The following is a 13,700-nucleotide window of genomic DNA, read 5'->3' as shown; positions in this document are numbered from 1 at the left end:
GGCAGAGGGGGGAGCGTGGGGGAGAAGGAAAAGGGCGAGGCGGGGGCGGGGAAGGTCTCGCGGGTGGCGATCTCGAGAGCGCAGATGGCGCGCGGCGATTGGCTGTGCAGGGCGGCGGGCGGCAGCGTGCGGGGCGCGGGCGCGGCGCGGCCTCAATACCTACCGTACAAGTACAGTACACAACTGTAGTCTCGCATTTCCCGTACCCAAGGGTAAACGGGAAATGCGTACGCTTGCTGTACGGGAAATGCGAGACTACAGTTGTGTACTGTAGGCGTCTTCACACTTTGGGAAATCGGCAATGTGGGAAATCTAACAATTGTAGGCGTCTTCCGGCGTTTATCATACTAGGATTGTGCACTGCACACAGCTGTAACGGGGTCAGAACCTGCTATAATACAATGCTGCAATGGCTGTAGGTCGACGATCGACATAGCCGATGCCCGCCGATGAATGCGAGATACGGCGGTCACGTCATCGCGAGAACGGCCGGTCACCTCTGAAAAATCATCCCTGCTATGTCATCCCTGCTATGCGGAGGCCGAATCATCTCTGGGATAAACTCCCTATTGAATCGGTGGATGAATATCACATATCACATATCACATGACGAATACTGTACTGTGCATAGGACAGTCTGTCCCGCATGCAACACACTTAACCAACGAGCGACGACGAGTAAAAACCTGGAGTCATCGGTCTCCAGTTCACACAGGTTTAGTGCATGGTTGCTCTAGATTTTTGGTCAACGCCAAAATACACACAAAATACACACACAGGTTTAATGCATGGTTGCCCTACCCTTCGAAGGGTAGATTTTAGTCAACGCCAAATAGCTCGGACATGCAAATTATTTGAAACAATGCGCATGCAGCGGGCCAGGGGCATCATCACATTCCGCCGCGTCTCATGTCGAGTCATGAGTCATGACCACCTCCCGCCGCGTCCCATGACCCATCATGGTGGGATCGACAGCAAAAGGTCACGTGAGCTAGAAAATAAGAAAATAAGAAAACCAAATAAATTTATCATGGCAGCGGCACCCATTGCCGTAAAAATCGGTAGAGCTTGTGACGGGGGGGAGTAACAAACTCCGACTGCCAGCGGGAGGCAACCCGCTGGCAGTTGCTTTTCTACTGCCCAGGGCGTTCTCGAGGAGCTCCGTCTGCTTACTTCGAAACTTCACATCAACCTCCCCCCACCCCCCCTCCCACCCGCCCCACCCGAATCACCCGTCCCACCCGTCCTATTTAAATTACCCGGAGCAATGTAGTTGCTTCCTTCTCTTCAGTCTTCAGTCGGTCATCTTCACCGTCCTCGACACGCTTCATCCAACCTCAACCGACAAGCAGCACGACCCACTGACTGAACACCACCCTTGTTTGCCATGTTCGACTGCACTAACCCCACGCCCCGTCGCCTCGCCCGCACTTGCTTTCTCTTCGTCTCAACTCTCACACTCTCGCTCACCGCACACTCGTCCGAAGCCATGCCGCTGCCCTCACCCGCACCGCCTAGCCTTCCAGCCCTGCCGACTGCAGACCCCAATCACGACCTACCGTGGGAATCCAACTATTCCTTTCTCGCCTTGTGTATGGTCGTAATTGTCAACGTCGTCTACCTCGTCCGATGGGTCATTAATTGGTGTTGCAATTGTCCCACGGACCTCCTTCACTCCTCAACCTCGCCAGACAACCACGTCCTTCCGCTGGCTATGGCGCATTCGACAAGGGCGGAGGATGCCAGTAGAGGTGCGCACTCCATTGTCGAAGAGACCCTTTCTTCCATCAACCGCCGAGTTACTTCCGTCGAGCACAGTCTAGGCCACGAGACGTTCAGACGTCATGTCCCTGAGCTCAATGAGTAGGTCTATTTTTTTGTTTCTATTTGTTGATGCTGTGTGCCCCGACCTCAGCACACCCATCTACTTTATAAATGTTTTTCTGGACGTGCATGGAGTTCTGTGTCGGTTTTCCACGAGATTTGCTAAATTCGTTGTTAGCTGACCAGTATCGTTTGGGCATGGATAAATGGCGTTCGCTTTGGTTGGCAGCTGCGTCGAGATTTTGGATACGTTTGATCCGGCTCCCTTCCACTTCCACGAACCCTTCTTCCATATTCCAGGGGGGAGGGTCGCCTTGTTAGGCTAGGCTAGTGTCTATCGGACCATTGTCCTCAAATGAGGACATTATGCGACCTATTTTTTTTTTGACTTCCGCTTCCTCGACAAGACAGAAAAAGATACCCGCGCCACCGTACTTGACTTCTGACATGGGGCCAGAAAGAACTTGGTGAGAATTGCTTGTTCTTCCTGGTTGTGTTTAGATATGTATGGAAAAGACGCTTTTTTAAACCACCTTAAAACCGCATGTAAAATAACTTGGAAACCAAAAACGCCAGTTCAAAAAGGCAACTTGGTACTCAATCTGCATTATCTTCGTAAGCTTTTTGCGGATTCAAAGCTGCTGCGAGAAAGGAATAGTTGGATTCCCACGGTAGCTCGTGATTGGGGTCTGCAGTCGGCAGGGCTGGAAGGCTAGGCGGTGCGGGTGAGGGCAGCGGCATGGCTTCGGACGAGTGTTCGGTGAGCGAGAGTGTGAGAGTTGAGACGAGGAGAAAGCAGGTGCGGGCGAGGCGACGGGCCGTGGGGTTAGTGCAGTCGAACATGGCAAACAAGGGTGGTGTTAAGTCAGTGGGTCGTGCTAGTTGTTGGCTGAGGTTGGACCAGATTGGCCCAGATTGGTTGGTGCCAACGCAGCTGCCAGCAGCTGCGTCGAGATTTTGGATGCGTTTGATCCGGCTTCCCTCCGCTTCCACGAACCCGTCTTCCGTATTCCAGGGGGGAGGGTCGCCTTATATAATAAGGCTGCTTTGAAAAATCCAGACGCGGTCACTTGAGTTAGACAAGTGTACACGTGTGATGTGTGGCAGTACCCCAGTGGCAGATAAACGAGCCAACCCTCGTCCAATGAAAGGCTCGGCAGAAGAGTTTGCGAAGACTCTTCGGCTTGCGAATATTCCTCCGATGCGAAAATTGAAGGACCCCGTTTCCATATCTGCAGCGACGAAACAATCAGAAATGTGCACGCGTATGTAAGGCGTCTTTTAGAGTAATGCGTCCGACACCTGCCTTGAAATTAATGCTTCACGCGCCTTTCGTTGAACGAAAAGCGCGAAATGGTGCAATGCTCCAACCCCGTCCCCTTCAATAGAATAACAACCAGTGACGAGCAAGGGCCTGCTGCGAGCGCTGGCAATTCAAAGGCGTGGATAAAAACGCCATGACGCGCCTCACCCTAGCGTTGTGTCAGGGCGCGCTGACGCAAGGAACTTCGTCACGCACATTGTACAGATAAGTTTGCGCAAGCACTGCGCAGACTTATCTGCACAGTGTGCGCTTTTTGGGGGTGTCGTTCCCAATCCAAACATGGTGCATGCTTCCACAGGGGCATCTTGCTTTCCTCGTGTCGAAGCGGTCAGATGTGTGCCATTCTTCCCCAGACAATTGCCTGACATTAATATCTGGGTACACTCCACGCGGGAGCTTAACACATGTTCAACGTGTCTATGTCCCTAGCAACGGGAAGATCCGCACACTGGGCGGAAGAGACGTGTTCCCAGAAGTCGACGTCATCTCTCAGTTGCAACTGGAGTACAAGTTTGAGGTTTTCGATTCTTCCTCGTCTGTAAAATTGATATTCCCAGGTTTGAATCGGACTGTCTATAAAGGCGAGATTGACAGAGGCCCGTTTGTTTTCGTGCATGACAAGAACAACCAGTTTCTCTTCGCCTCCGATATCTACCCGCAAACTCGCACTCTGACGAAAGGCGAATACTCTGTGACTGCGTACCTGCGCCACGACCGGGTCGATCTACTTGAGGGACTTCGAGAAGAAAAGTCAACTGTAGAATTTAAGCTCTCGTCTGAAATAGTTCTGGAAGCATTCCCGAGCGCCCTTTCGGCATAGATGGGCATCGAAGGTCGAAGGTCATCACGCAGTACGGCATCTCTTGAATGCGGGGAGCGAAGGGCTTTTCATTTCAGAGTACCAAAGAAATCTGCGCTTCCCAAGTGGATAGCTGGGGGAGACAGTGCAGTTGGGAAAATGTCTGTGGATATATTGCTGAATGGAAGCGGAAACAGCATGAGAAAAGGTAACGATATCGCCCATACAAGTTGTCTCTCGCGATCGGCCCGAATGCAGGCAGTTTGCAAACGGGTGACTCAGCGAGGACGCCTCTTCGGTCAAGTGAGAATGATGAGACGACTGAAATGGACAAAAACAGTGAAAAGCTCGAAGACAAAGGCAAAGGGGAGGAGCCTGATCGCAATGATGAGGACAAGGTGGGCGAGGACGCCTCTTCGGTCAAGTGGGAATGATGAGACGACTGAAATGGACAAAAACAATGAGAAGCTCGAAGACGAAGGCAAAGGGCAGGAGCCTGATCGCAATGATCAAGACAAGGTGGTTGACAGCGAAAAGGCAGAGCCATGTCAGACCACACAAGACAGGCTGTCCAAGACAGCCCAGAACTGACTACTTAATAGGACGACGGACATATCAAGTAAAACAAGGGATCACCGGTCTCGAGTTTCTCACAAGCCGAACGGAACAACCACGGGAGAAGTAAAGTTACTGTACTGCTGACGAAAAGCGGAATCGGCCAATCGCGATCACTCACCCGAATCCAGATTGCCCGATGGTAAACGATTGACACGTGGCCATTGTCCTCATATGAGGACATTTTATCATTATCCTCTGTCCCGTGGCAAGACGTGTGTAAAGGTAGGTGGCCCTAATTCTTGGCCACCGGTAGTAATTTAAAAAACAAAACTAGGAAATGAGCGCCGGAGAACATGGTTTCTGGACCGTTGGAATCGTGACTTGAAGCTCTATCAAAGTCCACCAATCGTTTCCGCTCAAGCGAAACGCCACCAAAGAAAGGTGACAGGCAACATTCCACACTGAAGCAAGGGAAATTTGGCAAAAAGTGCCTAAAGATCGGTCACTGATCGATCGGTCACTGATCGGAATTGGCCCGGTGGACTGCCAAAATTATGTAACGTTTATTGGATCCACGTCACTCACTCGATCCACCACCGCCTGTTGCAGCATCGTGTGCGCCACGTGCAGCATTGAGTTTGGCAGAAGCTCGTCGTTCTCCGAGGGGTCGCACATGATTTCTATATGTTTCTATCGATTCCGCACATTGCTTTGCCCTCCTCAGCTCCACAAACTCTCGCAGCAATGCCCTCCTTTTCTCCCACGCCACTACTTTCCTCTGTTCTACCAATTCCTTCTGCTTGGCGACCAATTTCGCCGATGCTGTGGCACGTCTTTTGCCATTGACATGCGCTTCAATCAGAGTCAGGGCATTCGCTGACGTCATGACTTGGCCGCATGTAGTGTCAACATATGCCCTTGACTGTAGAACCGCTTCTTCGCCAAGCACTTGTTCCCTCAGCACTGCCCTCTTCTTTTCAAATAAATCAGATAACTGGCCCTTATCCAGTATTTTTTCTAAACTTCCAGGCGCGGCTCGGCGTGGAACAGATAGGCGCTTGCGACTGTCGAGAGGCCATAATCCCGCTCTGCAAAATGCTGCCTTGATATTTTCCCAAGACAATGCTTTCTCATATGCATGCCTTATTAGCATGCACAATTTAAAGACATCCCAACTCTCACCTTCCTCCCTTGTAAGAACTGAATTCATCACTTTGTTCAGTTCTAGCTTGAACACACTGAACACTACCACGTCTAACGGTTGTGTCTTCCCGCTGGTATGGGCGGGCAAAGCGTACACGATGATGTTGCTTTTATGAAACAACTGTAGAACACCAAGTGATAAATGAGAGCGGTAAGCATCATAAATGAGCAAAACCGTCCTCCCATTTGCTGTCAAATCGCTAACACTGTCCACAAAACAGCGTGTCCAGTTGAGAAAATTCGTTTGATCAACGCCTCCGCCCTTCTCACTCAGTGCACCAAGAGAAACCCGCGGTAGTACGCATAAAGGTGTTTCTGACACCACAGTTCCATGACGCAACACATTCCTGAAAGGAATTGTTTTCCTTTAAAAACGAATAGACATGGCCCTGTACTGCCAGCTGCGAATATCGTGGGCATCATCGTTACTCTCTTGTCGTACGAGGAGTGGGGGACTTTTATGTCTTGCGAGCAACTGCGAGGCATCATTTTTCTTGATCTTGACCTGGCATTGACATCCTTGCCAGGTGTAACTCCACACTCGTCCAAATTCCACATACGTTCAGCGTCGATGTCGTATTCAGCAATTATTCTCTCAACGGTAGCAAAATGCGTAGCCAAGACCTCCCCACTACATGCGACGAATCTCTCGGCTTCTTGCTTTGTTGGTTTGGAAAATTTGATGAGTTTGTTGTGCCTCTTAATGAAGTTTCGTACCCACTTTCTACCCGGTTGTCCCTCGCGAAATGGCAGTAACGCTTGTCTTGATGGCGTCATGTGAGACACCATGATTGCGACGGCCTGTCTCACATGATGGGAGTCCATCGTTATTCCTTTGTTTGTGTAATCAGTAAGGAGAGCGAGAATTGGTTTCTCTTCTTGATCAGTTAGCGCGCGTGGTCGCCCAGCCTGCTTCGTAATTGTTTTGTTTAGCGTTGCTGCGGCGTACTGGACTGTGGACCGCGGAATTTGAAACCACTTTGCGGCATCTCTTGCGGACATTCGGCCTGCCCAGTACTCTTGAACCGCAAGACATTTGCGGTCTTCACGGCGCCGAGGTACATACGGACGGCTCATAATGTCGTCTTATGCTATCGCAGGGATGGAAAATTGAGGAGAAGGAACAAGAAAAAGTAGGGGAACAGTGAAAGGGGGGCAGCAATTTTAGTTTGATGCCTGCTTGTGAATGGGAAGGCGGGGTTTTGGCGACATTGATCCCAGAAACCCGCCCTCTCACTGTATTCATGAGGATCTAGGATCTGATAGATCGTATTCCGCTGTTTTGGACACAGCTGAATCGATTGGTCTGATTTGTTTTTGATTTCCACCACATGTTTTGGCACAAACGCATTCAGAAGAGATGAGAAGGGCCATTGTGTGGACCGAGAGTGCATAATTATTATAATTTTGATTATTATTACGTAACAAACAAGGTGGCCAAATGATTAGGGGCACTGGCCAAGAATTAGGGCCACCTACCTTTAGAAACGAGTATTGTGTAGAATTTTGCAGTGTGGGGGGGTAATTTTATTCAAATGTGAGGGGGGGCCGATACAGTGTTATGTGGGCGGACGTCAAGGATTCACACTTGTGGAGGACTGAGGGGGCCGACCCATGACACGGTACACGGGCAATGGTGGCAGCGGCGACACTGGACCAAATGGCAAAGCTGAGGCGCTGGGAGAGGCGGGGTCTTGGCGACCCCAAACGTGCAGCCAGAGCGGATGTTAATTTTGTGTGCGATGTCTTCGAGGACTGCGGTAGTTCGGGCGCTCCAGGCGCCTAATGTATCAAAGGCAAGGGGGACGAAATGCCAGTCTAATAGAGGTAGCAGAGCGTTGGACTGGAGGTGTAGAGCAGCACGTAGAATACGGTCGTGGTGGCGAAGTTTTCTTGAATGGGCAACCTCAGCGGCCCCGACGATGGACCGAGCAGCGGGATGAAGGTTAGCAGCGGTGTAAGGGTTGCAAATCGTCACGTCGTAGGCTGTAGGGCGGTCAGGGAGTGCGCCTGCGGGGGGACAAAGGTGGTTGCACGAGAATGTCCGCGGGGGCGGAGAGCAGTTCCGGGTATGAGAAAGGGAACTTCGCGGTCACAGGCGAGGCCGGCAGCGCGAAAAGCCTGGCGAGCGAGAGTGTTACGGACGATGTTATGGCGATGCACGGCACCATAGCCATGCTTGCAGTTCGCGGCGTGGTCACCACGCGCGTCCATCGTACGGCCGCAGTGCGAACAGCGATCAGAGGGACGCCTCGGACACCTGTCCCAGTACAGTAGTACAGTACCTGCCGCCTAGTGCGTGCCGGGTACTGTACACAATTAAAAAGCTAGCGCCATAATTACTACTACCGCACGGACGCTGCTACTACACGTGTGCATTACTGTACACGCGTGTTGCTTACAGACTACCGCACGGACGACACGTGTGCTACTGTATACGTGCGCCACGCCACGGCCGGTTGGTCAACGTGCGCGCTCCCTACACGTGGGCACACCCGCCCACGTGTGCACCGTGCACGGCCGCACGGTTAATAACCTCCCGGCGCGCGCGACGGTCGTTATACTACAGACCCCCTTCCTTAGCTTTCGCTACGTCCTCGAAGCGACCACTTCTCCGACCACACGGCTCCTTTGCGGTCTCTCTCTCTTCCTCCGCGCGCAATGCGAAGACCGAAGCGCGTGCGTGCGGGCGGGCTTTTCTCCCGCCTCGACTCCGAGCTGGCGGTCGATACGCCAGCTGTCCCGTCTGAATCGGTAAGCGCGTCGTCCAATTTCCCTCCTGCGAGACGCTCCGAAACCCCTGACTCCCTCCTAACACTCCCCCGAAATTCCCAACTCCTCCACCCGCGACGACTTTTCCGTACAGTACCTCCTCCGGAGACCGAGAACGGACGGTCACGACGAAGTCAGCGCCGCACGCCCATACGGTCCGCCGTCGAGCCCTGGTCGGGCTCCGGCGTCGAGCCGATCGGCCCATGCGGTACACCCGTGGCGAAGCCAACGCGGCGAGGCTCCGCGCGCCACCGAGTTGGCCGAGCCCGCGTTTGCGCGGATTAATTCGTCCGATGCGGTGCATGTGCCCACGGCGTACAGTGCGCGACCCAAAGTCCTCGCCGCCGCCCCCCGCCGGGCTGGACGGGGGCCGACACTGTCGCCCGGGCGGTTCTTCACCGCCCCAGCGCACCAGCGCGCTTGGACAACAGCGCGCGCAAGTTCCGTACCGTCGGTTTGGGATGAGAATCCCCGTCTTCGCACTCCTGCCCCGAAGGGCTGGCCAATTTTCATAAATCCGCCCTTGTTTTCCGTCCTTTGCGGCCGAAGTCGGCCACAGAAGGGCACGGATACGTGCGCCAGAACTTCCCTCGTGCGCTCACAGCGATTCGCGCGCATCAACCGATCGGAATGTCCCTTTTCTGAGACCTGTCTCCGAAAGCGTCATTTGGAAACTGAAAGAAACTAAACGAAACCGAAAGAACTGGGAAGAAACCGATTTGGTTTCCAAATATGTCCGAATGCGGTTTTCCTGAGGCGACACTACCGGACGCGGAATTCTCCCAGGAGTGCGATGCCGTTGTCAGAAACGGCCTACGATTTTTTCCCGCAGCGTGGGAGGGAAAAACGTAGCCCAAATGGCGACTAAATTAAAAAGCCGGCGAACGCGATACATCTCAATACAAAGTACCGGTTCCCGGTACAGTTCTCCATTTCCATAGGCGCGTGGGAGCGCGATCATCGGAACAGTGCGCCCAGGCGTGGCTGATAGCTATCCGCGTGGACGCTTGGCAGAAATTCCGATTGTGGACCACCCTCCCGGAGGGTTGGCCAATTTTGGAAGAATCTGCATCCATTTGCGCAGGATCCATCCGGTACGAGCTGCCTTGCGGTGCGCAGTCGCACGCAGCTGGCTGCCGGGGCGGCATAGCACGTGCGCAGCTTGTTTTCCCGAGAGGCTTTTGCGCGAGCGAGCGTCCGAGCGGTGCGACCGAGAGCGGCCGAAACTTGCGCTACGCATGCACGCTTGATCCTTGTTGGCGCAAGCGCCAATACCGGTCGATAAACGGCTGCCGAAGCCCATCGGCGGGCTCGTAGGTGTCGTCCGAAGCGGTATATCCATACCACCGGACCTTGTAGTCGATCCCGCCGCGAGTAGTACGGTGTCCGACAATGCGGTCAACGACGTACTCCGCTCTTGGCGTTGCGGCTTGTGCGTCCGATTCGGTCGATGGGGCCGGGGTGACGGTATCCCCCGGCCCGCGCGGCATCTCCGTAACGCGGTCGATGCTCACGCGATTTTCCACGCCGTCCTGCTCGATGAGGACCGTGGTGTCCGTAGCGGAGCGCACGCGAAACGGACCCTCTGTCTTCGGTAGTAGTTTGACAGAGAGCTCGTCCGTTCCGGCCGTACCTTGCGCACGCGTGCAGCGCTCGACGCTTGTCAACGGGCGGGCCGGGCGATCGACGTAGACAAAATCGCCCACCACAATGACCGGACGGAAGCGGACCTTCTTGTCAAAATCGTCCTTGTACCGCTTTTGCGATGCGGTTAATTTCGTCCGAGCGCGGTCGAGAGCGTCGCGAAGCTTGCGCAGCGTAGCGCGTTTGTACTGCACCGGGGTCCGCCGGTCCTCTCGATGGGTCCCCGCGTCCTGCGGCACAGTACCGGGGAGGATTAAACCGGACGGTGACCGCGTTAACACCAGGTCGAACGGAGTCGTCTCCGTCGACCGATGGACCTGCGTATTGTACGCGAAGGTCAGCGGCTGCACGTAGTCGTCCCAATCGCGCTGGTGCTCCTCCACGTAGTGCCGGAGGCGTTGCACCAGCGTGCGATTGAACCGTTCGGTCTGCCCATTCGACTGGGGGTGGTAGGCCGTCGTGAGATAATGCCGCACCCCCAGGAGGGTGCATACCGCGTCGAAGAATTTCGCAGCGAACTGGGGGCCATTGTCGGTTAGTACGTAGCGCGGCGCTCCGTAAACGTAGACCCAGTTGTCCAAAAACGCGTTTGCGACGACCGAAGCGGTTGTGGTCCGGAGCGGGATACTGCGCGTTAGCTTGGAGAACCGGTCGGTAATTACCAACACGTGTTGGTTTCCGTGCGCGGTCTTGGGCAGGGGCCCCAGGAGGTCCATCGCGACAAACTCTAAGGGGCCCGCCGCGGGGAACAGCTTGGGATCCTTTTGGTTCTTGACAAGCGTCCCGCGGGTCGCAGCACACGAGGTGCAATTCTGTGCGGTCGAAAACGCGTCGCTGGCCATGTGTGGCCAGCAGTACTCCTTGCGAAGGGTGTAGTACATACGCGTCGCTCCCGGGTGACCTGCCAACCTCGGATGGTGTGCCAGGTACAGTACCCGGGGGCACAACCGAGTCGGTACCACGCGCTGCAGGGTCCCGTCCAGCGGGGACGTCCTGACGAGAAATCCGTAACGGTCGATGTCGAACTTCGAGTTCGGCGTCCCGACGATTTCCGCGGCGAAGCGACAGAAGGCGTCCTCAGCTTGTTCGCGTAGAAATTCTTCAACCGCGATGGACGCAGCGTCGCGTTCCTCGGGAGTTATCGCGAGCGCGTGACAACCGTCCGGACGGCCTTGCGGCGGGTCCCAGTGCACATTGTCCAGGAGGGCCTCGCTGCCCTCATCGTACTGGACCGCGAAGCACGGGACCTCATCATCGACCGGTTCGGTGTCTCCTCCATCGGTACGTAAGCGCGATACTCCGTCCGCGAGTTGGTGCTTGACGTCTGGGCGGTACTGTACCTCGTAGTCGTACTCCGCCAAGCGCAGGCGCCAGCGAGCGAGCCGACCGGAGCTGTCCGCTAAATTGAGGACCCAGAGTAGGGCCTCGTGATCCGTGTGGAGGTTGAACGCGCTTCCGTATAGGTACAGCCGTAGGGTGAGGATGCTCCACACTACGGCCAAGCATTACTTTTCGGTAGTCGTATAATTGCGCTCTGCATCGGTCAACGCGCGGCTCCAATATCCGATCGGTCGGGTACCTCCATCGGGTTGCTCCTGTAGAAGGGCGCAACCCACTTGGTGTCCGCACGCGTTGGTTTCCAGCGTATATTTCCGTCCGTAGCGGGGCAGCGCGAGGATTGGCGGCGACACGAGGCGCCGCTTCAATTTCTCAAACGCCGCGTATTCCGCATCGGTTAAGATCTCGAACTCGTAGGGCTGATTCTTGCCGTTCTTCTTATTCAGCGGCATGGCGATCTTCGCGAATCCTTGCACAGACCGTCGGTACACGTTGCACATCCCGAGAAAGGATCGCAGTTCCGTTTGGTTCGTAGGTGCGCGCGCGCTCGATCGCGATGACGTTGCGTCGCTCCACCTCCAACCGTCCCGGACGAATGACTTGCCCGAGATAGGTTACGGAGGTGTCGAAAAACGCGCACTTCGCCAATTTTAGCGACACGCCCGCGGTATGTAGAAGCCGTAGTACCTCGCATACGTGTGCCATATGTTCCGTAACGGTTCGCGAGTAGACAATGACGTCATCGAGGTAGACCAACGCGGTCTCCCATTTCACGCGGGACAGGATGATGTCGACCGCTCGTTGAAATGTCGCGGGCGGGTTTTTGAGACCGAACGGCATGCGTAGAAAGCGGTAGAGGCCCGAATGCGACGCGAACGTAGTTTTATCGCGGTCCTCCTCGGCGATCTCCACCTGCCAATACCCGCTATTACAGTCTAGCGTGGTAAAGACAGTGGCATCGCCGAGCGAGTCGATACATTCGTCCATGTGCGGTAGTGGGTAGGAGTCGCGAACCGTAACGGCTTTTAGCTTGCGATAGTCCACGCAGAACCGCATGGTCCCGTCCTTTTTAGGGACGAAGACCACGGGGCTCGCCCACTCGGCCGATGTCGGTTCGATGACTCCCGCGCGCAGCATGCGGTCGATTTCCTTCTTCTCCTTCTCGCGCGAGATGGGTCCGGCTCGGTAGGGTGCTTGGTAGATCGGCTTCGCACCGGGCTTCAGCTCGATGCTATGCTTCGTAGCATCGATCTTACCCAAGTGGCCGGACCACATGTCCTTGAACTCGGACAGCATGTCCATAATTTCCGACCGGACGGTACTGTCTTCTACACCAATATGGACGTGTTCTTCCCACGAGCGGGTCTTCTCCGCGTCCGTATCGGTCCGCTCATCCGCGTTAGCGGGATTGCCACTGTGGGCGTCGTCCGTTTCCGGCTCTTTGCGTCGCGGGCCTCCTCCCGTAGCGGTGGTGGATTTAATTCTGCCATCGTCCGTAACGGGTCCTTCTCGTCGCGCACATTCCCCCGCGGGTGAGGAATTAATCCTGCCTTCGTCCGTAACGGATTCTTTGCGACGCGCGTATCCTTCCGTAGCGGTGGAAGATTTTCTTCTGCCATCGTCCGTAACTAGTTGTTCGCGTCGCGCCTGTTCCTCCGTAGCGGTCGAGGAATTATTTTTGTTCCCTCCCCCTTCCTTAGCGCCGGCCTCTCCGGGGGCCGACACGCCAATTGTCAGGATGTGTGTGGGGAATGGCAACGCGAGACCGACAACGGTATGCTTGGGGACGTGGACCGCGCGGTTTCCGAAGTTGCTAACGAGCGCCGTAAACGGCTCGCCCGGGAAGAGGTCCATGACCCCCTGGGCCATCAGGCATAAATTCTTATGCGCCGTTTGGGGTGGTTTTGCAGGAAGCAAAGCCCCCCAACCGGTGTTGCGACGCGTACCATCGCTTGGGTCATCGGGGGTATCGTGATCCCCTTGACCACGCGAATTTTCCGTGACGGTACGTTCGTCGGGAACTGCGCGTGCTTCCGGTCGGCCGAATTTTCCTCCCGTGGGAGCTGCTGCGACGGTCCCCTCGAGGCCATCTTGCGGTCGTGCCTCGAGGGAGTGACTCCCGTCAGCGCTACGGACGGCGCATGATGGAACAGCACCTTCCTCTGCGGTGGCAGGATCGCCTTCACGTGGCGATCCAGGAACGTGGTTCCGAGGATACAGTCCACCGCAAGGTTGGTG

At 55.2% G+C, this 13,700-nt stretch overlaps 1 protein-coding gene across 1 annotated transcript; it reads left to right on the top strand.

Annotated features, from left to right (window-relative positions):
- The first annotated feature begins 2,920 nt into the window (after nucleotides 1-2,920).
- On the top strand, nucleotides 2,921-3,097 carry CHC_T00004816001 (hypothetical protein). Its single transcript, XM_005716532.1, has one exon. The coding sequence runs from the start codon at nucleotides 2,921-2,923 to the stop codon at nucleotides 3,095-3,097; it is 177 nt and encodes a 58-aa protein (XP_005716589.1).
- Nucleotides 3,098-13,700: the final 10,603 nt, after the last annotated feature.

The sequence above is a fragment of the Chondrus crispus genome, genomic scaffold (genome assembly GCF_000350225.1).
Source record: "Chondrus crispus Stackhouse genomic scaffold, scaffold_25, whole genome shotgun sequence".
NCBI lineage: Eukaryota > Rhodophyta > Florideophyceae > Gigartinales > Gigartinaceae > Chondrus > Chondrus crispus.
This window is presented reverse-complemented; position numbering and strand designations above follow the sequence as displayed.

Coding starts and splice junctions, on each gene's coding strand:
- CHC_T00004816001 (XM_005716532.1), top strand. CDS start 2,921: ATGTGTGGCAGTACCCCAGTGGCAGATAAACGAGCCAACCCTCGTCCA.